Source organism: Aptenodytes forsteri, unplaced genomic scaffold, assembly GCF_000699145.1.
Source record: "Aptenodytes forsteri isolate BGI_AS27 unplaced genomic scaffold, ASM69914v1 Scaffold92, whole genome shotgun sequence".
NCBI classification, from domain to species: domain Eukaryota; kingdom Metazoa; phylum Chordata; class Aves; order Sphenisciformes; family Spheniscidae; genus Aptenodytes; species Aptenodytes forsteri.
This window is the reverse complement of record NW_008794581.1, coordinates 5,416,411-5,440,832: the sequence shown is the minus strand read 5'-3', so window position 1 is coordinate 5,440,832 and position 24,422 is coordinate 5,416,411. Positions and strand designations below refer to the sequence as shown.

General features: G+C 36.6%; 2 protein-coding genes across 2 annotated transcripts in view; both read left to right on the top strand.

The window, feature by feature from the left end:
* Positions 1-21,065, top strand: part of MAP3K1 (mitogen-activated protein kinase kinase kinase 1) — a 162,958-nt gene extending 141,893 nt beyond the window's left edge. Inside the window, exons 4-20 of the mRNA XM_009272518.2 lie at positions 84-284; positions 1,673-1,789; positions 2,342-2,490; positions 4,479-4,600; positions 5,356-5,437; positions 5,567-5,744; positions 6,525-6,815; positions 7,259-7,380; positions 8,441-8,532; positions 8,783-8,972; positions 9,281-10,559; positions 11,486-11,638; positions 13,539-13,701; positions 15,188-15,319; positions 16,303-16,445; positions 16,933-17,064; positions 18,405-21,065. Coding sequence (XP_009270793.2) covers positions 84-284; positions 1,673-1,789; positions 2,342-2,490; positions 4,479-4,600; positions 5,356-5,437; positions 5,567-5,744; positions 6,525-6,815; positions 7,259-7,380; positions 8,441-8,532; positions 8,783-8,972; positions 9,281-10,559; positions 11,486-11,638; positions 13,539-13,701; positions 15,188-15,319; positions 16,303-16,445; positions 16,933-17,064; positions 18,405-18,554 — 3,696 coding nt within the window. The 3' untranslated portion in view covers positions 18,555-21,065. The remainder of the gene's footprint in view (positions 1-83; positions 285-1,672; positions 1,790-2,341; positions 2,491-4,478; positions 4,601-5,355; positions 5,438-5,566; positions 5,745-6,524; positions 6,816-7,258; positions 7,381-8,440; positions 8,533-8,782; positions 8,973-9,280; positions 10,560-11,485; positions 11,639-13,538; positions 13,702-15,187; positions 15,320-16,302; positions 16,446-16,932; positions 17,065-18,404) is intronic.
* Positions 21,066-22,298: 1,233 nt separating this feature from the next.
* Positions 22,299-24,422, top strand: part of SETD9 (SET domain containing 9) — a 10,600-nt gene continuing 8,476 nt past the window's right edge. Inside the window, exon 1 of the mRNA XM_009272553.1 lies at positions 22,299-22,333. Coding sequence (XP_009270828.1) covers positions 22,299-22,333 — 35 coding nt within the window. The remainder of the gene's footprint in view (positions 22,334-24,422) is intronic.

Here is a 24,422-nt window from a genome sequence, read left to right as displayed (position 1 = left end):
GGGGGGGGCGGAACCAAAAAACCCAACACTTAATTAAACTTACTGTTGTCCTGGAAATGCTTTTGATGGAACCACTTATGTAGTTTCAGAGTGGACGAATAACACCACCTCGACGAGCCCCATCTCCAGATGGCTTCTCTCCATACAGCCCTGAGGAAACAAATCGTCGTGTCAACAAAGTTATGCGAGCCAGGCTGTACTTGCTGCAGCAGATAGGACCCAACTCTTTCTTAATTGGAGGAGACAGCCCTGATAATAAATACAGAGTGTTTATTGGGCCTCAGGTAGAGAACGTTTTTGTGTTGTCTGTAGCTTTTATTAATTTATAGATAATCTTGGAAAACTGTTCAAAACCAAATTAGATCAAGGTACTCGCCTACCCATGATAACGGTTCTATAAAGTAATGTTTAAAGGTTGTAATCTGTGCTCATGTAATATAATGATCAGCTTGTATTTTGTCAAACACGTAGCAAGTATATTAGTTTTGTCTAAAGTTGCTCTTTTTTTTTTTTAAAAAAAGACTCTAGTTTGGAAGTAATCTATTGTCCTGTAGTTTCAGAGTGGACGAATAACACCACCTCGACGAGCCCCATCTCCAGATGGCTTCTCTCCATACAGCCCTGAGGAAACAAATCGTCGTGTCAACAAAGTTATGCGAGCCAGGCTGTACTTGCTGCAGCAGATAGGACCCAACTCTTTCTTAATTGGAGGAGACAGCCCTGATAATAAATACAGAGTGTTTATTGGGCCTCAGGTAGAGAACGTTTTTGTGTTGTCTGTAGCTTTTATTAATTTATAGATAATCTTGGAAAACTGTTCAAAACCAAATTAGATCAAGGTACTCGCCTACCCATGATAACGGTTCTATAAAGTAATGTTTAAAGGTTGTAATCTGTGCTCATGTAATATAATGATCAGCTTGTATTTTGTCAAACACGTAGCAAGTATATTAGTTTTGTCTAAAGTTGCTCTTTTTTTTTTTTAAAAAAAGACTCTAGTTTGGAAGTAATTACTATTGTCCTGTCTATTTCTCATTCCTAGAAGTGTCTCCGAATGATGTATCTTAAGTATTTTTGGCTAAAATTTGGCCACTTCATTTTCCTAGTTTCTCACTCTGAAACACTTTATTTCCTCTATTCATGGGATATATACAAATGGCAAGCACATGACATAATTCCTTTAGTGGTGTGATAATTTCGTTAATACCCATAGTGAGGTCCTTTTCATAGACTTTCATAGTACTGATGTGATGCTACATTGGGGAACATCTAGGTTTTTGAGTAAACAGAAGCATCTCATTTAAGTTTGGTGTCATGTTATGGATATACAATGATTATATGCATAAATTCCTTCTAGTATGAAGCGTAGCAATAGCTTCAGTTGATTTTAAAAAAAATTAAAAATGGGAAAAAAGTCAGTTGAAAACTGGTGTAATAATTTTCTGCTTTTATATATGTATACCTGAATAATATTTTGGGAATTCACATTTTCTGTAAGGCCATGTAGGAAGATGTTTACGCCTATATATGAAGTACTTTGCATGAACTACTGGGGTTTTTTCGGTGTGTGTGTGTGGGAAGTAGTAGATGTTCTATGATGCACTTAAATGTAGAAAAATTACCTATGTAATTATCAATTCAGTAGTGCCTTAGCATATACTTTTCTTTGCAGACTTGTAGCTGTGGCCGTGGAACGTTTTGTATTCATCTGCTGTTTGTTATGCTGCGGGTGTTCCAGCTTGAACCCTCAGACCCAATGCTCTGGAGAAAGACACTGAAGAACTTTGAGGTAATCGATTTCTAATAGCTTTAATATCAGATCTAAAATACACTCCAGGTAAAAGTCTTTAGGACATTATCTTAAAAATGCTGAAAACAGTTGCTTTGAAAAGCAACAAGAATATATGTTTTTAATTATATCTTTAATTCAGTCTCAAGAGCTCTGTAAGTAGAAAAAAAAAGCTGCAAATAGAAGACAACTAAAAGAATAGTAGAGAGCTGTAGTTCAGTGAGTGATTCAAATCTTGGATTTTCTACTCAAATTTGTGTATATGTCTCATTGATTAGCTGAAAGGTAAACAGAACGAAGGTCTTCAGAAGTAATTGTGGCATACTTAAAGCTGTTACTTTTAATAAGCAAATAAGTTTTTGTTGTAAAGTGTTTCTTGTGATCTGTTTATTAGTAAGACTTCCGAAATTCCTGCTGCTGCTACTGCTAATGCGTTATCATGATGGTGAATAGGTCTTTTTTTTAGCAGTAGTTAAGCTTCAGTAATATTACTTTTAATTACAAGCTATTCATAGCATAAATACTACTGTTGCTGTCTTTTTCTGATGTTAGGTTGAGAGTTTGTTCCAGAAATATCACAGTAGGCGTAGCTCGAGGATCAAAGCTCCATCTCGTAACACCATCCAGAAGTTTGTCTCACGCATGTCAAATTCTCATACATTGTCATCATCTAGTACTTCTACATCTAGTTCAGAAAACAGGTTAGTATTTTTCTAAAGAAATTAAAATCTTTATTCTGTAGTTTTCTTGTAATTTGGGAGGCTTAGAATCACCTACATTCTTTTTGTTCAAAGCTGCTTTCATTTCAAGCCATGTTAAGTCTCTGTATTTGCAAATGATCAAGTCAAGCATACATTAGTCACAGTGGTACCAAGTGGGCATATTTGCTTTATAACTTCTGTTTGAAAAATGTTAAGTAGAGTTGTGAAGAGAATTTTTCTGACCCTTTATGAATTTGGGAAACAAACTTTTGAAATCTAAGTGCAAGACTGAAGCACATACTAACTTTGGAAACCTATTTGTGCGCATTTGTTCAAATGCAGCACTTGTGCAAATGTTGACAAATGAAGAAACATGATTTTTCTTTTTCTCTTGTCCTACTTTGGAGAAATGCTTGTGCCTATGACAATATACTGAAAAATTTTGGGGTAAATGCACTCTGTTTGTGTAAACATATATATAAAAAAGATAAAAAAAAAAGTAAGCATATATTTAAAAAAACGCTTCATGTAAAATGTGTGATTAAATTATTTTAAGGGAGCTATTAAACTATTATGATTTTTATAGTTTACAATATTAAACAATGCCTTATTTATCAATTTTAAGCGATGTTTGATTCTTTGATTTTTTTTTTTTTGGTGTCACTGTAAATAAATTGCATAAACAAAGTAGTTAAATACGTAATCTACTCTGGAACTACTTATCTGGCAAGCTAGTTCTTTTAATGTAGAAACCTGTGTAGGAAATTTTTTTTTTTAATAGAATTGGCTTCACTGGTTTGTGAACTTCAGTGCATTAGTTTTCATTTTTTTACAGGATGAAGGATTTTTCATTTGTTTGCCAGTACACCTGATGATTAGTTCCTAGCATTACTGGTTCAATGAGATAAGCTGCTGTTTTGTGCAACTCTAATCTTGCATGATATAAGTACTGGAGAACACTGAGCATCAGATTCATTTGAGATAAAAGTTTATTTTAATGGATTTTTCAAGGAAAAAAGATAGTGTCAACCATTTGCAAGGAAATAGAAGTTAATGTATGTGTATAGAAATAATGTATATACAAATTAATTTTATTTTTAAAATATCTTGTTGGTGAACAAACATAGGGTTCCTGCAAGCTTTTAGACACTCACCAACTATAACTTAAATTTTTGCTATGAATAGTAAAGAGTTTTGCACATTTAAACAATATTACAGAAGATTAAAATCTGTGTTTTTCACGATGTGTTGTTAAAGTTCAGAATAATTTTTCTGGCAAAATCTCTGGTTATATCCATTTAAAAATTAAGGTGGGGGTAAATAAAATGGAAGCAACATGTAAAACAGGGAAATTTTTATTAAAAATTTACATGTGACATGTAGGTATGTTGGTGTTCATGTGAATCTATTGCATCTGTTTCTGTTAGTAGCAGAAAATTCTTGAGTGGCTGATATCTTCTGTTATGTTATCTTTTGTTAATTTTTTGAGTTTTACATAAGTTCATCAAGTAGTATTTACAGTTTCCTGTAATGGGCTAAAGACTACCTTGTGACTCAATACTCTGAAAGGAGTGTGATGGAAAAAAATGTGGGTAGCTTTCAAAACACAAAAGTTTCTTAGTTTTTCAAAACCAAATGATAAGTAAAAAAGCGAAGGTTGGTTTGTTTAAAGAAGCCTTAGTGGAAAAAAAAAAATGTAAGTGCCTAAGGCTGGGCCTTTCAATCTCTAATTGGTATCTGACCTAGTTTGAAAAGATGTCATGCGTTTTGTGACTTTCCCTTTCATTTCAACAAAGTGGTGTCTGTATTCAGTGCTTCTAAAAATTTGGTTGCTTATTCAGATGAAGGTTTAGGAGAATGATTAATGAATAGCTTATAGTTACTCAGAAGTGACTGTTCCAAACTGGAACTTCATCTTTTTTCACTGTTAAAGCCATTTCTGAATTCTGATGTGCTGCTTCTACAATCACAAATATCTATTTTTATAGTATGAAGGATGAAGAAGAACAGATGTGCCCCATTTGTTTGTTAGGCATGCTGGATGAAGAGAGCCTAACTGTGTGTGAAGATGGCTGCAGGAACAAATTACACCACCACTGCATGTCAATTTGTACGTTATCAACTTTGTCTAGTTAGGTTCTGGTGACTCTAAATATGCAAAAGTGTTATAACTTAGTGGGGCTTTGTTGGGTTTTTTGTTTGTTTTAAAAGTAAAAAAACAAACCTGCTCTGAAGTGATGACTGGTACCTCTTTGTGAGAGTTTGGTATCATTTGAGTACTATTGATATGCTTTATTTTATTAGTTCTTCACAAATCAAGTTTGTAATTTGATGCTTTGAGAAAGAAGTTAACTGCAGGGCTAGAGGTTTGAGCCTCTTTTACCTGAGTGAAAAGATTATGTCCAATTAGAGCAAGGTTAGGAACAGACTTTTAGCCCCCTGTGACTTGTCATTAGAATGCATGAAAGTCATCTACTATCAGCTAGGATTATATAGTGAATTACAGAGTATGCTTACATACTACACTAAATAAAGTATATAAATAGTTAAAGTTTGCTTTAACAAATAAAATTCCATCTCCCATATTTTAATACTTCTGAAAAAGCATTGCCTATGTTTGAGGTACAAAAGGAACTGCATTTCAGTTCATAACTTTTAATATTAATTGTAGAGCTAAACTGAAGCATTTCTGCATGCAAAAAATGTTTAAATGCTCATATTTATCAGGCTGCTGCAAATGGCTCAGTTCAGAAGCATTTATCCTGAAACTAGCATTCTTCAGTAAAACTTAGAAATAGTAATGGCATCTTCTGGTTTTATGCACTGTAAAACTTAAGTATGTATTATCCTGTTGCTGTGTTCCAGGGGCAGAAGAATGCAGAAGAAACAGAGAGCCACTTATCTGTCCTCTTTGTAGATCTAAATGGAGATCTCATGATTTCTATAGGTAAGGATTCAGTGTGTGCATAACAAACTCTGTTTCTGGATCCTTAGTTGATGTTCCTAAATATGCTGAAGTATTTACTTCAGTAAATGTTTCATTTGTTAATCCACATTATTTGTTGTTAATCTGTAGTCATGAATTGCCAAGCCCTGCAGATTCTTCTGTTCTCCGTGTGGTTCAGCAACAAACTCAGCAGCAATCTACAGCTGGATCACAGAGAAGAGCCCAAGATAGCAATTTTAACCTTACTCATTATGGGGTCCAGCAGATCCCTTCTGCCTATAAAGATTTAGCTGAGCCATGGATTCAGGTAACTTTACTTTGTAAAAGAAGCTTCAAATGTAAAAACTGATTTTGAACTGTTTTGCTAGATTTGTCAGATCAACAATTCAAAAATTTATTCTGAATCCCATCAGCTTTGATTATTATTGGAAAGAACTATATTTAATTTGCATCAGAAGAGAAGGTTTTCCAGTCTTGTTTTAGCTGGGGTTTCAGTTTTGGACTTCATCTCAGACCTCATATTAAAGGTCCATGTAATAAAATGTAGTAGTCTTAACTCTAGTTTTGGTTGTGCAAGTGTCACATAAATACAAAGTGGGCACTTACTGTTACCCAAGTTGTGTTGCAGGAGCTGAATGACCTAAACAACCTCTAGAGTCTAGAGGTGGGTTCAGCTGAGCAGGGGTCACACACTTAAAAGTGGGAGAACTTGTATTGCCTATATTTCTGCTGTAATTTTTATCTGGTATAGCTGGACCTTGGTTTCAGGTTTGTTTATATCAATGTCTAGAAACAAACTCCATACTGAATAATTAAAATTTAGAGGGAACGAAACCATCCATACAGTCGTCCTCCCACTTCTCTTAACAGAGTTTTTGGAGAACCAATGACTCATCATTTATGACGTTTCATTTCTATCACAGAATCCTTTTTTAAGACACTGTACCTTCTGACACATTTTTGCTGTCAGACTTAAGGTGATTTTTCATCAGAAACACTTCTTTGCTCTTTTTGATGGCTCTTCTTAGGTACTTAAGTTTCAGTATTGTTCAGTTTGACTACTGTAATGTTGCTTTTTCCTTGGCAGGTATTTGGAATGGAGTTAGTTGGCTGCTTGTTTTCTCGAAACTGGAATATACGAGAGATGGCACTTAGGCGTCTTTCCCATGATGTTAGCGGTGCTTTATTACTGGCTAATGGTGAAAGCACTGGAAATTCTGGAAGTAGCAATGGAAACAACACAAGTGCTGGAGCTCTGGGAGCAGCTAGTGGGTCATCTCAGACCAGTATCTCAGGAGATGTAGTGGTGGAATCTTGCTGCAGTGTGCTGTCCATGGTCTGTGCCGACCCTGTCTACAAAGTGTATGTTGCTGCTTTAGTAAGTAGTTGTTTACTCATCGTATTTTATTAATTTTGAAGTTATTTTATTTTTGAAGGGGAGGGAAAGGGAGGATATATATAAAGTCAGGAATCCTAGTAATTGTTGTTGAGCACTACTGATGACTTAACTTTTAACCATCATCTGAAAGTGGGATGAACAAAATCCTCAGCAAGAGTGAAATGGCATGACTCCACTGGCCAACCATAAGGAAATGCTTGCTACAGTGCTAAGTATTAACAGTACTTGTATGACTAGGTTCTTTCCAATCTCAAGGAATACATGACTAATTCTAACAGTGAATATGTAGTAAGCTATTTATCCTGTGGGCATTTCACTGATATTTTAAATGCAATTTATATAAAACTATTTACAACTCTCTAAAAAAATGAATTGTGTTGCTAATTTGATTTCATATGTATTGCTTTTTTCCTTTCTCTTAGAAAACTTTAAGAGCCATGCTGGTATATACTCCCTGTCATACTTTGGCAGAGAGGACTAAACTACAGCGACTTCTCAAGCCAGTTGTAGAGACGATATTAGTTAAATGTGCAGATGCCAACAGGTATACTGTCTCATGAACTTCAAATTCATTTTGGATTGTTACTGAAATGTCTTGAAGCTTCATTTGTTGCTATTTATGTGGAACTAGGAGGCCATTTATAGTTGATGGTGAAATAAAATGTGTGGATCATAAGTATGAATATATCATGTTTTTGTTAAAGTCTAATTGCTACCAACAAACTTCTGGCTTGAAAGGTGTAGGTTTTGAAAGCACCTGGTTGTATTTTTCCAACACTTACAGATCTTAAATGATACTTTGCTTTCATAAGGCCTTTTTTCCCCCCCTTAAAATAAAGGAAGATGTTAGGTGCAGTCATCAACCATCCCCTCCATCTCAGTTGATATTGCTTTGGTCTAATTCTCATGACTCACCTTTTAAGCAGTCAGCAAGTACCAATCATGTATGTTTCCTACTTCAACAGAAGCTGTTGTACATCTGTGACATGAAGTGTTAACATAACGCTTCCGCTTTTTATTTTACAGTGTAATGTTAGGAGATAGCTATTCTGAGTGAAAGCCCTTGGCATTTCTGGCTTGAGTAGGCCTTGTCTTCCTGTCCCAAGCTACCCCGTTTGTTCTGCCAGACCAACCATTTCTTCACCTGTACTGTAAGCTAGATGCAGAAGTTCACCAGCTTGACTTTTTTGTCTCTTTTAGGTTTAGTTCCTAAGCAGCATTTCTTCTGAAACTGCAGCTGGAGATGCCCCAGCAATAGTCTAGCAATAGGATATCTAAAGTTAAAGGAATAAGTGAAATAGAGCTGTTCCTTGTGTTGCTGGATTCCTGGATTTGGCCTGTTTTTCAAGAGGATGAGGTCCTATTTGGGTTTTTGTTTATTTATTAGTGATAGACATTACATTTCTGGAAGTATCCTTGTAAAATTGTCACAACTATTGGTAGCTTACAGATAGAGGATTATAGAAATGTATTGGAATAAAGTGATGTGAAATTGTTTTCCACGCACAAGTCCAAGCTAATGATTATTGAAATATAATGATTAGAATGTTTTTCCTTGAAAGCATCTGCTAAAAGAGTTATTTTTTTGTTTTAATTTCTTATAGTCGAACAAGTCAACTTTCAGTCTCAACGCTATTGGAGATGTGTAAAGGCCAAGCAGGCGAGCTGGCAGTTGGGAGAGAAATACTTAAATCTGGTAATAATAGCTCTTCATATAGAATTGAATTATAATTACAAGCAAATATACTGAAGCATTTTAAATTTAATGCAGGATTTATCCAATATCAGCATGGCAAAGAGAACGATATTTCTCTCAGCAGTTTGGGAGGGGGTTAATTTGGGCACAGAACGTGCATTTCTGTATGATACAGTTCTGATCTTTATTTTGATCAGAATGTAGATTGTGAACATATCTAATTCTTATTTTTATCAACTTTTTTTTATAGGGTCCATTGGTATTGGTGGTGTTGATTATGTCTTAAATTGTATTCTTGGAACCCAAACCGAATCTAGCAACTGGCAAGCGCTACTGGGGCGACTTTGTCTAATAGACAGACTTCTGTTGGAATTTCCTGGTGAATTTTATCCCCACATTGTCTGTGGAGATGTTTTACAGGCTGATACCATAGTAGACAGGTACTCGCTTTTGCTATGTGACTATTACTCTTCATAGTTGAATATGTTGTTGGTGATTTCTTCAAAAAAATAGTTGTTCTAATTCCTGTAAACAAATAGTATATATTTATATGCAAAAGTGCACTTACTTTATGGAGTAAATGGTTGCCTTTTTTAAAACTTCTGACCCGTGAATCAATTTTGAAGCACCAGTGCAGCAATAATTCTACTGCAGAACTGACAGCTAAATACATTATCTTGAAATGGCTTTCTTGGCACTAGTTAACTAGAGCATATCAGTGTATAAAACACCTCTTTTCTTTTTTTAGGTATAAGAAACTTCTCTCCCTCTTAACTTTCGCCTTGCAGTCAATTGACAATTCCCACTCAATGGTTGGTAAACTATCGCGGAGAGTATTTTTGAGTGCAGCAAGAATGGTGGCAAGAGTGCCTCATGTTTTTGTAAAGCTGTTAGAAATGTTGAGTGTGACAAGCTCAACTCATTATGTAAGGATGCGTCGACGTCTGATGGCAATAGCAGATGAAATGGAAATTGCAGAAGCCATCCAGCTAGGCATGGAAGAAATGCACTCTGGGGAATGTCGACATGAAGACTTTTTGCAGCTACCTGTACCAGATAACTCTCCAGAAGCTACAGAAAGTAATACTCCTAACAATACTGTCCAGTTATCAGGGAAAAGTGGGAAAGGTTTAAGTGATAAAAAACTGAGTGCCAGTCCAGAGGACATTTCTGAGACGCTGGCTGGCCTTGCTGTGGGACTTCCTGTTTCATCAGTAACCACTGAGCAACCAAAGCCAACCATTCAAACAAAAGGAAAACCCCACAGTCAGTGTTTGAACTCTTCTCCCTCATCCAGTCATTCCCAGTCACTATTCCCAACGCTTCTGTCTCCTTCAAACCCATCTGTACCAGCTGGCACTGTAACAGATGTCTCTAAACTCAGACCTCAGGGATTCGTTCCCTGCAAAATTCCCTCACCTTCTCCTCAAACACGGCGGAAACTTTCTCTCCAGTTTCAGAGAAACTGTTCTGAAAATAAAGAACCAGAGAAACTTTCTCCGGTTTTTACCCAAGCCAGGCCATTGCCATCCAGTCACATACACAGGCCAAAGCCATCACGACCTGCTCCAAGTGATGTGAACAAGCAGGGAGAAACCTTAAAAAACAGTATGACACTTGACCTGAATGATATTTCACAGTGTGATGGCAATAGTAGTAGTAGTAGCAGTGCAGTTATACCAAGTGAAGAGACAGTGTTCACACCAGTAGATGAAAAATGTCGATTGGATGTTAATGCAGAGCTCAATTCCAGTATTGAGGACCTACTTGAGGCCTCCATGCCAACAAGTGATGGCACAGTTACATTCAAGTCTGAAGTTGCAGTTCTTTCTCCTGAGCGGGCAGAAAATGATGATACTTACAAAGATGATGTAAATCATAATCAAAAATGCAAGGAAAAGATGGAAGCTGAAGAGGAGGAAGCTTTAGCTATTGCTATGGCAATGTCAGCGTCTCAAGATGCCCTGCCAATAATTCCCCAACTACAGGTCGAAAACGGTGAAGATATCATAATCATTCAGCAGGATGTAAGTATACTTATGGGAATTTAGCATAAGTGTCAATTGAGGTTCACTGAATTTATAAAGCAGTGCTGTTATATTTCCAATGTTACATAAAACACAGAGGTACTCAATACCCTCTCCTAGGAGTTGGGGTATAAACAGTCTGCCAGTTGAGGGTGCTAACCAAATCCTTCCATGGTTATTAACAAGTTTAGAGGAGGTATTTGGAAGAGAAACATCATGCCATGTACCAACTTTTAAAATGGCAAAGGAGGAAGTGTAAAAGTGAGGAAACCAGGAAATGAGAACAAAGTTTTTAAGCAGGAGTAGAACTGTACTGAGTCTTAATGCTGATTTACTTTGAAGGCAATTGTACAAAACCAAACTAGTTTCTGAAAGCAAAGGCAGAGTTGGAAGAGATCTTGTTGTCAGCGCATCTTGAGAGAGAAGATGAGAGATACTTTAGAAGTCAGAAAAAAGATATTTGTTGGCAAATAGACAAAAGCACCAGAAATAAGAATAGAGAAAGGGGTATTTGTGATCCTTTGCATGAGGTAACAACATGTGAAGCATAAAATGGGAGAAATAAATTAAGTAGAAAACAACATGACTTTGGTTGTGTTTACTATAGGTGCTAACTAAAACCTTAACTAGACATGAGATCAGGAATCTAGAAAAAAAGTCTTGCTCTTATTTGTGTCCTTAAATCTTGCCTTTCACCTCCGGTAGTAATGTAGAGGAGGCTCTCTGTTCTTACATACAGTAGGAGTATGTGGATTATGGAATACACTGGTGTTCTGGTCTCAGCTGAAACATGTATAACCTGCAGTACAAAGAACTGTAAGGGAGAGGAGAGGCATATAAGCCTGGATATTTCATAACCTTCCAGAATGTCTACATTTTAGATGCATGCTAGTAAACATGGAATTGATTTGGAATTTAATTTGCAGACACCAGAAACCCTGCCTGGACATACCAAAGCAAAACACCATTACAGAGAAGATGCAGAATGGCTTAAAGGTCAGCAAATTGGTCTTGGAGCTTTCTCTTCCTGTTACCAAGCTCAAGATGTAGGAACGGGGACATTAATGGCTGTAAAACAGGTAAATACTTCAAATACTTCACTTTATTGAATATATTGTGCTTGTTCTTCAATATTTCTTTGGAATATTAAATATAAAAGCTCTCTGCTCCTACAGACTTCTCGTGTTCCTTGCTTCCTCTGCTCCCTGTCATGTGGTCTCACATAATACATAATAAAGTCTTTATGTGCATGGTATTAACACAGTATTTTCAGGTTTTTTCACTTCTCCTTAAAATGACAAAAATACTGTAATTCTTTTATATGCCCATTTCCTTGCATAGTTCTTCAAATGCATTTTTACATTTACCAAGTTCATAAATCAGAGACAGAGTTAGGAATGGAGCTCAGATGTCTTGATTTCAAAGTAATGCCCTATTTGCAAGGTAGCTATTAAAAGTAGTTTCCCCTTACTTGTTAAGATTTTTTTTTTCCCTAAAACAGTTTAAGCGGAGGAAATGTAGTTTAATGCTTGTTTCCTCTGATCCAACAGCCAACTTTGAGGCAAGTATTTTTAATATTTAAATTAATACACAACAGAAGAGTGACTGAGAAAAGAGGCCCAAATGCATTCAAGATTTTTGAATGTTCTAGATGTGAGTAAATCTTTCACACTTAAGATGCCTGTCCTGGTTTTGGCTGGGGTAGAGTTAATTTTCTTCCTAGTAGCTGGTACAGTGCTGTGTTTTGGATTTAGGATGAGAACAATGTTGATAACACACTGATGTTTTAGTTGTTGCTAAGTAGTGCTTACACTAGTCAAGGACTTTTCAGCCTCCCATGCCCTACTGACTGAGAAGGCTGGAGGTGCACAAGAAGCTGGGAGGGGGCACAGCCAGGACAGCTGACCCCAACTGGCCACAGGGACATTCCATACCATGTGACATCATGTACATAAACTGGGGGAAAACTGGCCGGGGCGGGGGGCGGCTGCTCGGGGACTGGCTGGGCATCGGTTGGTGGGTGGTGAGCAATTGCATCATCCATCACTTGCTTTGATGATTATTATTATTACATTTCAATTATTAAACTGTTTTTATCTCAACCCACGAGTTTTCTCACTTCTATTTTCCAATTCTTTCCCCATCCCACCACGGTTGGAGGGAGAGTGAGTGAGCGGCTGTGTGGTGCTCAGTTGCCAGCTGAGGTTAAACCACGGCAGTGCCCTAGGTCTGAATCAGTGATACCAACACAGAGGGAATCTTAGTCCTAACATTTTCTTATTAATTCTAGATTGAACTTATACCTATGGAATTGAGCAATTTCAAAACATTTAATCAGGGAAAGAATATCTGTCATCAGCTGTTCCTCCTTTGAAACTCTTGCTTATGAAAGAGTAGGACTGTCCATGTAGTCCTAGAGGCTTCTTGTGGAGAGATGATGATGATGATTCTGATGCCCAGGGGAAATTCTTTGCAGCATACCATTATTTCAGATTTAGTATGGATCAGAGCTGGGGTTCCATTACAGGACTTCTGATCTGCTTCCTCCCCCTCTCATTTCTGGGATAAGAGGTTTAGTTATGAAACAGATAAGATTTTTAGCAGTGTAACAATACTAAAAATAACAACACTGTCAGAATCCCATTTCAGGCATTACCTTGCTTCCTTTTCTTCAAAATCTGGAAGAAAAAAAAAAATAATTCTTAGTTTAAGCAGAGGAGAGTGAAGAGGGAAGTTTCCCCACTCCATACTTGGAGAGATTTTTGTTGGTATTTCCCCAGAAGATCACTCTTAATTTTCTATGACTGTCTCACATGGAGATACATTCTCAGCTGAAGGGGCTTGAGATAAAAGAATACTTGCTATTTCCAGATGGTGAAAAGGGATGGAAAACCATCCATTCCTGCTACTGTACTGAAGGGGGGGGTCACAGGACTGGTAATTATGTAAGGTAAGTCTGAATACCATATTTTGAAACAGGTAACATATGTCAGGAACACATCATCTGAGCAAGAAGAGGTAGTTGAAGCACTGAGAGAAGAAATAAGGATGATGAGTCATCTGAACCATCCTAACATTATTCGAATGTTGGGTGCTACATGTGAGAAGAGCAACTATAACCTCTTTATTGAATGGATGGCAGGTAAACAACTACTATGCCAAAGAAAATGAAAATGAGTTTTGAACTGTGTAGTTTCATACTGCATTTTGCATCACTTCGGTTTGCAAATTTGTATTTTCATTGCTGTTGGTAACCAGTTTAAAGGTCTACTTACAGAACAGTTTAAGTGGTCGTAGTAATATTCTTACTGGTGCATCCTTTTTTTGATTTGGAATTTTCCATACCTAATCTGCCATACGGTTAAAGCAGTTAGAAGCCCTGAACAAAAATTCTACTACTTTTTCCTCAATTTCTGAATCTAAACGAGGAGTTAGAAACTTTGAGAGACAGGCACTTCAGTTGGAAATACATCAAACTTTTGTATTTTCAGTGTAGCTGTGTAACTTTAAGTTATTATTAAAAATAACTTTGCTAGAAAGTTTGGAATACCTGTCACATGTTTTTGTCCCAAGCATTTTCATAAAAATTCTGTGAGGTGATATGCAAAGGCATTTAAGAACTTAAAGTAAATTTCTAATAATAGGTAGTAAGCAGGATGCTTCGGGAAAAACATGTTCAAATCTTAAATACATTTAGTGGTAATTTAGTAACAAATAGTGAAATCTTTTCATTATTGTACAGAGCAGGGACAAGAAAGTCTATATGCTTTTTTTAAGAAGGAGCTTGGTTAATTTTATGAATGTGATTGTATGTTGTTGCCGTTCAGTTACCAAGACTAGATTTGGTGTTTTATACATCCTTATTTGTTATAAAAGAAAGCATTGCACCTTAACTTACGTTCTTTGGCAGAAACCACTTAGCAATACCAGAGTGCTAACAAGCAAGGCCCAAGTATGTGTTATTACAAGCAGTAGTGCAGAAAATATTTTCTCAAAACTAAGGAAGTTTAAGTATAATTTTTCTGAAATAATAATATTTAGATAATGAAAAATCAGGAATTGTCTGTACCTCATTCATGCCCAAGTTATATTAGAATACTTTGAGAGGCACAATGGAAATCTAAAATCTTGAGGATCTATTTACCAAATTTGGAAAATAGAGAAAGATGCTGCTTTTCCTTGCTTGTCTACTTACTTCTATATATTGTTACTTGGATGGTAACAAAAGTAAATTAAGGTCCTCAGAGGGAATGCTTACTGGAGGCTGCGCATATCTATTGCCCCAAAGAAAGCTAGTGTTCTGCTGCTTAAACATTAATGCAAAATGTGGATAAATATGTGTAGTTTTTTATCAGCAACAGTACTTTGTACACTAAGGGATTTGTACATTCTTTTAAAGAAGTGTAAAATTACCAGGAAGCATGAAGACTTAAGTCTTTAATGTGTACAGTTACATGTAGAAAGTATATTACTTTTTGCCTATGAAACTTTTTAATGTTTTTTTGGGGGGAGAAATCTAATTATAAATTAGGAATACCAATACTAAGTTCCAATTTTAGGAGGCAGTGCTGCATTCTACTAATACAAAATATAAGTGTTGATTAAAATGTATTTCTTTAATCTTCTAGGGGGTTCAGTTGCTCATTTGTTAAGTAAATACGGAGCCTTCAAAGAATCGGTTATTATTAATTACACAGAACAACTGTTACGTGGCCTTTCTTACCTCCACGAGAATCAGATAATCCACAGAGATGTTAAAGGTGAGAATTACTTAGAATGTCTTTTAAAAAAGAATATTCAGAAAGCAGCATCTATTTTGGCTTGAGACTTATTGCTTCTCTCAGATACCATCTCAAAAGTGGTATTTCTATTGGGTTTGTCTGATCATTCTTAAGAACCTTTAATTACTGAAATTAATCAGAATGTTCATAGCATGCTTGGGGATGTTTGCTACCTGTGCCAATAGTTTAGAAAAATTGGTTTTCTCAATTTGTTCAAATAAAATATGAAGTTGCCATATGGCTTTAAAGATTGCTAGTTAATGTAAATGTTTACACTGAAATGTTAGTAAAATCTGTGAAGAAGCCAAGATAAAGAGGTCAGATTTCTAATGTATAGGAATATTGTGATGAGTTTTCTTCCTTCATCCTAATTGAACATAAATACAGTTGTACTGTGTTTGAGCAAAATGTGGACTTTATTGGGAAATACCAGTCTTACTGCTTTAATGTCACTATAGCTGTCCATGAACTGGAGAGATATCCAGATAAGTAGCAACATAGTGATGGCAAATATTTGTCTTTAATATTTCTTCTTAAAATAGGGAAACTTTCAATTGCTCTGTAATTCTCTTCAAGACAACTCAAAGTTGCTTAAGGATGAAATAAGTTTAAACTTCACAGGGAGTTGCAGGCAATGAAAACCTCCAGGGTTTTAGGTCACCATTTTCCTTCATTATTTCATGTCCAGGCATTGTTCCAGAATCCTGTGTTTGTCCTACTTTTGAAGTGTGATTGCTTCTCTAAATCTCTCGGACAGCCTCAAGCTGTGTGCAGTATCATTCAGGCATAACAGAAAAGTGACATTATTAGACTTTGTCCTTGACTTTTAGATTTCCTTGATACTGGGGGTGGGGAACATCAACCTATTTATAGTTTTGAAATGGAGGGAGGAAGAATGTCTGTTCATCCTTTTGCCTTTAATAGAAAGCCAACTAGCAGTATTTTTATTATGCTGTTGACAGGTGCCAATTTGCTAATTGACAGCACAGGTCATAGATTAAGAATTGCTGATTTTGGAGCTGCAGCCAGGTTGGCATCAAAAGGAACTGGTGCTGGGGAGTTTCAGGGACAGTTGTTGGGAACTATTGCATTTATGGCACCGGAGGTAAGAAACCAGTTTTGGAAGTTACTTCAAAAAGTTTGTTTGAACTCTTTAAGTTAATTCATACAGCCAAATAACAGAAAACTGCTGTAAATGCTTCAAATATGTTTTAAATGTACTTGTTCTAAAGAATAGGAATTATTCCAACATGGTGATAATGACATTTCTTTCTTGCTGTCAAAGTTGTTTTAAGTAGTTTGTTACAAGATACATCTATCATAAGTATTGTTACTAAAGCCCAAATAACCATTTGGTCAAAAGCTAACTATTACAATGTACTTTGCTTTGCCTCTTGATCAGGCATTTTATTTACTAGCTCTCTATAGCTGTATAAATCTTATGGCATTTACATCACTGATCACTCTCTCAACCTGAAATGTTAATCAGAATGCACTTGGTTGACGATTTCCCCCCCGCACCACCCCATCTAAATTACTTAGAGTTAAGAGACTTTGAAGCAGATAATCTGAGCTTTGGTCTGTCTGTCCAGGTTCTGAGAGGTCAGCAATATGGTAGGAGCTGTGATGTGTGGAGCGTTGGCTGTGTTGTTATAGAAATGGCTTGTGCTAAACCTCCCTGGAATGCAGAGAAACACTCCAATCACCTTGCTCTGATATTTAAGGTGAGGTATTTTGTTGCTACCAATATGCTACAAAAGACGCTGACTAATTTCATACACAGCAATGTGAATTTTAGAAAAGTATACAAGTAGTAGGGGTTGTTGCAATAGCTCTTCTTTATATTGGAGCTGTTAGTACAAAATCAATACTGATACCAACATAATCATACTTGCTTGTTAAAAAAAAAAAAAGGCTACCAACACAATAATATGCAGAAGAAAGCTCTGTTCTAAGATATAAATACGTAGTGTAATAGCTAAAAAAAAATTTGGGAATAGAGTTGATCTTGACTCTAGGCAGAAGATTGGGATTTGAACTTGTTTCTTACAATCCTGTAAAGTACGGGAGCAAAGTAAGTTTTTCTACCATAAAACATTTATGTGTGTATTCGTATTTCATAGTGGGGAATTTCCTTTGGTAAAAACCTCATGTTCCATGTTCAGGTTTTGCTGAAAGATATTTACCATTATGCCATGCTATATATGAATATTGCCCTCCCTTTTCTAGGTCATCCATTCTGGCATTCATGTTTCTTACAAAAATCAATTAGGTGTATTTAATTCTAAAAGTCTAGTTGAACTGCAGGCATGAAGAAAATACTGCCGCAGGTGAAGAAAGTGATTATTAGCATTTTCACTAGCATGAGTGAAGAAAGTGTTTCCACAAAAAGAACTAGCACAGCAGTATTCAAATATGTTCTAATTAAGTACAAATCACTTGTGATAAGAGATGTAATTGTCTTGGTTCTGCATCTGCGTGAATCTGGTGGTGCCACCCTAGTGTTCTCAATCATCCTGCTGAATTTGGTCTAGAGAAAATCGAAATTAATTTGGTTGGGAGTGATCTGCATCTATCTGAGAGATTGCCATTTGGGGTGGTAGCAGAAATACAGAAAAGACAACACAAGAGAGCATACCCAGCTTAACATATCATAATATAATATCGCTCAGCTTAATATATCTCCATGTTGGCTTATGCCAGTTAACAGTCACAGTAAGTAGTGGACTAAAGAATACCCGTATGTATGGCAGAAGAGCTTTTCTTACAGCCTGCTCAGCAGATGGTCACTGCAGAATCTTGCCATAAGAAGAAAATTCAGAGAAAAGTACAAAGAGAGAGGCAGACCGTGAAAGGTAATAGGTATAAGGGCAACTTAAGACCCATTTTATAAAATGGAAGCATTAACGTAATCTTCGAACTGCAGTGGGAAATACGCTAAGTGGAGAAAAGCTCATAAATATAACTCGTTAGCTGAAAATGATCAGCTTGTGGAAGGTTTTTGGGGTAGGAGAGGGAGCTTAAGAATCACTGACTTCTAAAAAGTTATCTTCCCTTTGTTCAGATTGCTAGTGCAACTACTGCTCCATCAATCCCTACACATCTGTCTCCTGGCTTGAAAGATGTGACTCTTCGGTGTTTAGAACTTCAACCTCAGGACAGACCCCCATCAAGGGAGCTGCTGAAACACCCTGTCTTCCGTACTACATGGTAGCTACTTATGTATAAGGCTGATAAACTGAAGAAGATGCTACTGAATATACAGTAACTGTCTTGCAGTGCAGTTAAGCACAGCAAGTTGTATTATTCTGCTGGCCTTAATGATAGATACATCAAGGACTTAAGGCTAGTGGAGGACCCTACCTAAGTATGTGATTGACAAATCGAGATCTTTACCTAAGATCAGTATGCAACATTTCACAACTTGTGCAGAGATTTGAAAACTGTGCCTTTTCAAACATCTGGCTCTATGTGAACACAAAAGCATTTTTCCTTAAATCTGCATGATTATTTAGCAGATAAGTGATTTTTATTTTATTTGGAGCACTTTTTCAGCAATATTAGCAGCTGAGGGGCTCAGGACCTATTTTAATATAGCAATCACTGTTCCATTTCACATCATGTAGATGTAAGCAGAGGATTCTGCAATTAGTCAGTTTTCAGCACTGGTTTAAAGGAAGTTCTGTATCTGTCCCTTTTAATTACACAAAGTTCTCTGAGTAACAAATCCAAACATTGATGGATACTTTAAAAAAATATTTTGCCTTCCTTAAAGTAAGAGCAGGCAGTTGTGGTTCACTGTGCATTTACTGCTGGCTGTGTAATTTCTTTTGAAATTAAAGTTTGTTTTCATTGTATTTTTAACTTTCAGGGAAAGGTGATCTTTCAAAATAGTCTTTAGAAAAAGATGCAAGCTGTGTCACGGAACATCTTGCTGACACAAGAGTTTTAAAAACAGATTTGCTAGAAATCTGGAATAAAATAAAATGCCACCTTCAACAAGGCAGTGTTGAAGGCTCTGATAGCACAGGTTATTTAAAAAACAGAAAAACCAAGGTGGTTCTGCATAAAACAACTTAGTCTGAATCATGCTAAAAGTTGTTGAGCCTTCTTCTCATATAGCAGTTTTTTCTGGCAAATCGTGTAGAGAAGTTTCGTGGCAAAGGCCCCAAACCCAGCTCCCATTAAAGTTTATGGGAGACTTTGTCCTGTACTCCAGTGGGAGCAGGTGCCAACTATGAGCAAATCTCATTCTTTGTGTAACAAAACTGAGGTCACATTCTCTACTGATAACAAGTTTTACCTGCTGTTTTCCTTCTGCCGTACATCATCTATTTACTGTAGCCATTAGTGATAATTTACTTTGAAAATGTTAAAAATATTACCGTAAGAAAGGTATTTATTTTAACAAGAAACAAAGTTGGACTTGAAAAGCAAGATAAAGTAAAATGTGAAGTAAAGCTTCACCTGTAGTGCAAAACTTGTGTTTTTTAGCAGGTGTGTTTTTTAAAAACAGGTTTTTAAAATTATTTTAAAGGCAGGTTTTTAGATTCTGATGCATGTAATTCTGAAGGAAAATGGCAGCTTTTCTTTTGCTTTTTTAAGAGGTGGATCTTTTTAAATCAAATACTGATTGTGTTTAATCCAGTTGAAAAAAAAATACTGTTCATGTTTTAACTCTTCAGAAGCCAGTTGGATTGTTGGACTGAAATAGAATTGGTTTCAAAGACTCAGGACAAACTACATAAGCTATGGTACATTAAAAATGTACAATACAAATTGGAAGTAAAACATCTTAAAGATAAGTTTACAGGAATGATAGTGCTCATACTAATAAAAAAAGCAGTGTCATTAGTTGTGAGTGTGTTTCTTTTGAAAATTTTACATTCCTTTGTTTTAGAAGATTGGCAGACTTTGAAGAGTTAAAAAGATAATACCGAAATGTGAAGTTTGGTAGCTCTAACTGTTTTGTACTTGACTTTTTTTTTGACCACTTTAGAATTTCTCATTCTAATAAGATTGTTTCCAAGTCTTTCTTATGTGCAAGCTTTAAAGGATGCACTCTTGCCAATTCATGTACTGGAAGATCGGTTGTCAGATTAATACTGTTTCTGGCAGAAATGTAAACTGTATAAACTGATGAACCTCAGCTAATCAGTATTACTTTGTAGATCACCATGCCTACCACATTTCAAACTCAAACTGCCTCTAGGTGTCCAAATGCATTTGTTTGAGTTTGTTTGCGTTTCCCTCAGCTTGCTGGTAATTGTGGTGTTTTTAAAATGCAGATGTGATGTAATATTCTTATTTTCTTTGGATCAAAGCTGGACTGAAAATTGTATTGTGTAATTATTTTTTTGTGTTCTTAATGTTATTTGGTACTTAAGTTGTAAATAACGTCTACTGCTGTTTATTCCAGTTTCTACTACCTCAGGTGTCCTATAGAGTTTCTTCTACCAAAGTTCACTTTCACAATGAAATTATATTTGCTATGTGACTGATTCCTAAGACTTCCAGGGCTTAAGGGCTAACTTCTATTAGCACCTTACTGTGCAAGCAAATTTTACAGAAATCTCTGGGTTAAGAAATTTGGCTTCATTGTATCCTTTGTTATTTTAAATATATCAAGATATTTTAATTAAAAGTTTTTACCCCATTGAACCAATTTTATATAGTATAATTTGTATTTATTTTGGTGTTTTTTGTCTTTATAGTAAATAAAAGTTTTTGAACAAATTTTGTCCTTTGCTTATTGTAATGTGAACACGTTCAGTTTACTTATGTGAATAAAATATTTCTGGTACACTTCACTGTTTATACACAATTTCATATGCAACACTTGATATATCAAGACTTAGTTTCTGATATTAAATGACACATATGAATGAGTATTGGCTGATATATGTATATCTTAGGAGTATCAATAAAGAATGCTTAGATAAAGGGCAGCAACAAACACTAAATATTTTTTTAATCGATAATAAAGGTAGGAACTTCTCTTAAAACAACACTGTATCTATAAACCTCACTTGCTTATGCCCTTAGATCAAAGAGTAAATGTCTAAATTTTGCATTACTGCAAACGTAACTATTAATTACCAAGTCAGGTGATCAGTTCTGGAGCCATTGAGGTGTATCTCGGAAGTTAATCTGCTATTTTACGTTTTCAGCGAGATGCTTCCGTTGCTTGTCATTTAAGTAGCAAACATAAGCCTTTCCTTATTCAGGCAATCTGAATACGTATTGCAAAGCTAGGGCTTGTTGCAGCTGCTTGTCTTTCTCCTGATTTTTTTGGATACTTTTAAAATTAATCAACTTTTTGATAGTTTTAAATTAAGTTCAAGTATTCTGTAGCCTTTTTTGTGACAATGAAATTCTACATTTTGAAGGATCGCTGTCTTTATAATCTCCATTACTTGTGTGACTTTATGCAAATAGAGACGAAAATACCAATACACCAGCAAAAATTGGCAGCAGAAATCTTCAGATAAATTCTAGTATCTCATTATTAAAATCAGAAAAACGTACTAACTGAAATGTCAAGAAGGAAAATATATGACAAGGATTAAATAAAAGATAAATTTGAGTGTAATGTATCTTCCTTTATTTGATTTACTATAGAACTCCTGAATCTTACAGTACTGTGTGGTAATTATAATGTTGCAGTCTCCTTTTTAGGAACAAGGGATGGCAGAGATCACCTGTCCCCAGCAGTTGGCAGTAAATGTCAAAGACACCTACTAACAGAACCAAATACCTTCATTTGCAAAGGACTTGTTCAGTTCTTCCGCAGGCAAATAGTAAGCTATACCCACTTTCATTTCTCTGGTGAGAATCGCGTTCCATGCTGCGTTCTACGTGACGGTCATAGGCTGAAGTCTGACAGTGTTTCATCTTTGCAAGTCCTCATTGAAAGGTAACGATTGCTTCCAGAATATGTTGGAGTGTCACGAGGATCATGTATTTCCTCTTCACAATCCGAGTGGGCGACTTGTATGCGTGGCTGTTCTGACCTGGCTCTGCCGACCTCCCAAGAAACTCTATTTCCCTTACTAACTTTTCTCTCATTGCTTAGCCTTCCTTGCTGAGCTGAATCACGAATGTGACGGTCTTGCTTCTAAGAGCCACAGTATGCATATACTGTGGCAAACGTGCATGTTGTTTTCTGGTTATGGCTCACAGCTGCTGAAGTCCAGGATTTCAGTTGTGAATGGAGACCTTTCTTCCCTGTCATTACCAAGAAAGTCCAGAAGATGGCAGGAAAGCATTTTGAGCCAGCCCCTGTGCCATTTCCTTTTATTTCCCTTAATCGTTTCAGTTTGCAACATACCATCACTCAGTTCCCGTTCTCAAAAGATGTGCAAGGCCATCGACGGAATTAAAGTGAATATGGAGTGAATCATGAAGCAATTTATAAATATTTGCAAGGCTCTGAGACAGGAAGTTAATTCTGCTTGTTTCATTGCTTTGGTGGGCCTGCCTCACAAAATCCCAAACGCTTGGCAAGAGTTCAGGTCCAGACATAGGAGTATAAGCCTTGACAGTGGTTTGAGGTTTGATTTCTCTGTTCGCCCCAAAACTAATTCTCAAACACTAGCTCCATATGATTATTTTTTTTAAACTATTTTCCTAAGAAAGTAAGATACATGCTGTCATGTTCTATCCCATTTTCCCAATAACTTTTTACTTCATTGGCAGATTTTAACTAAAACTGCAGATAAGGAGCAGCATCCAAAGATACAAGTTTTATGAAAGTAGGTACCCAAGCAGAGAAGGGAGAACAGTAAGATAACAAGGAGAAAACATTACCCTTATCTTGATATCTCTTAACTTAATGATTTGTAAAGAATGATTTGGGGGCCTTTGTTAATTTTTGAAGATCAATTGCTGAGCGATTGTTTTCTTCACCAGATTTTTTTTCTTGTTTATTTTACAGACAATTGATGATAGAATGTGGCACCAAAAGAGCTTATGCACCCACCCCACATGCACTCAAGTCATAAATGCTCAAGATCTGTTACATATCGCTTCTGTCTGGCTTGTTAGGTTTGCAGGAAATGCTACAGACTGCTTCACACCAATACGCAGGCTGCACCTTTCAAGCTGCAGTCGCTTATGATGCAACGAAGCACAACTCACGTCTCCTTGTCACCAGGGCCAAATACTAGTTAAAAGTGTGGACAGAAATGTAACAGGTTTCAGCTCTGGGCTATTGATCCACTCCTTCTATGACGTGGATCATCTGAGGCACTAAGTCTTCAGTGTCACTAGAGGCAGGCACAGGATAATTTTGGAAAGGTGATCAGATAGTGCTGGGATTGCTCCTGGATGCAGAATTGTCAAGGAGGTGGGGTTCAACTGCTGCTTCTAGATAATTTTTAAATCTCCTTTTGGTATCAGATCCTGCCTTTTTGCATTGTTTAATAAAACAGAAGGGCCATGCAACATTATTTAGATAGAGAGGTGTGTGTATTTACATATGTAAGTATGCACCCATGGGACATGAGTTTTCCAGAGCCTGCAGCTTTCCCTTTTTTGGTGCAGATGTACCATGCCTTTATACTACCTACGGTTAACCAGCTCTTCGTATGCTGTCAGCCGTTGAAGAACAGGGACTCCCAGCTCCACTTGAGTCCAACTTCATAGATGAACAGCTCAATGTTTGCATTAAAAAATTTCTCGTCGCTTGTGAGCTGCCTCCTCTCCTTGGCTGTGTGAAAGCTGCTCCCGGCCCAGCCGTAGGTCGTGCGGGACAGGCCGATCCATCCGTATTTCCCTGGGGCTCTTTCCCCAGGGAGTGACGAGGTGGCGCCTCAGACGCCCGGTGAGCCTGAGGAAGCCCCATCAGGTCAGTCAGTTCTGACGGCTGACTTGTACTTTTTTTACTTTATTTATAGGTTTTTTTCATTACCTCTGTCAATTGTAATTTTAAAAATTAACTTTTTAAAAATTAAGAAAAAAATTAGCGTTGGAAGATCTGGATTGCAGTTGTGCCGTCACGTGTGTTAAGCGCACAGCAGTGTTACACGGAGTTGTGTCTTGTTACTTAACAACGTCCCTCGCTGTCGCTGCCGGCGGCGCC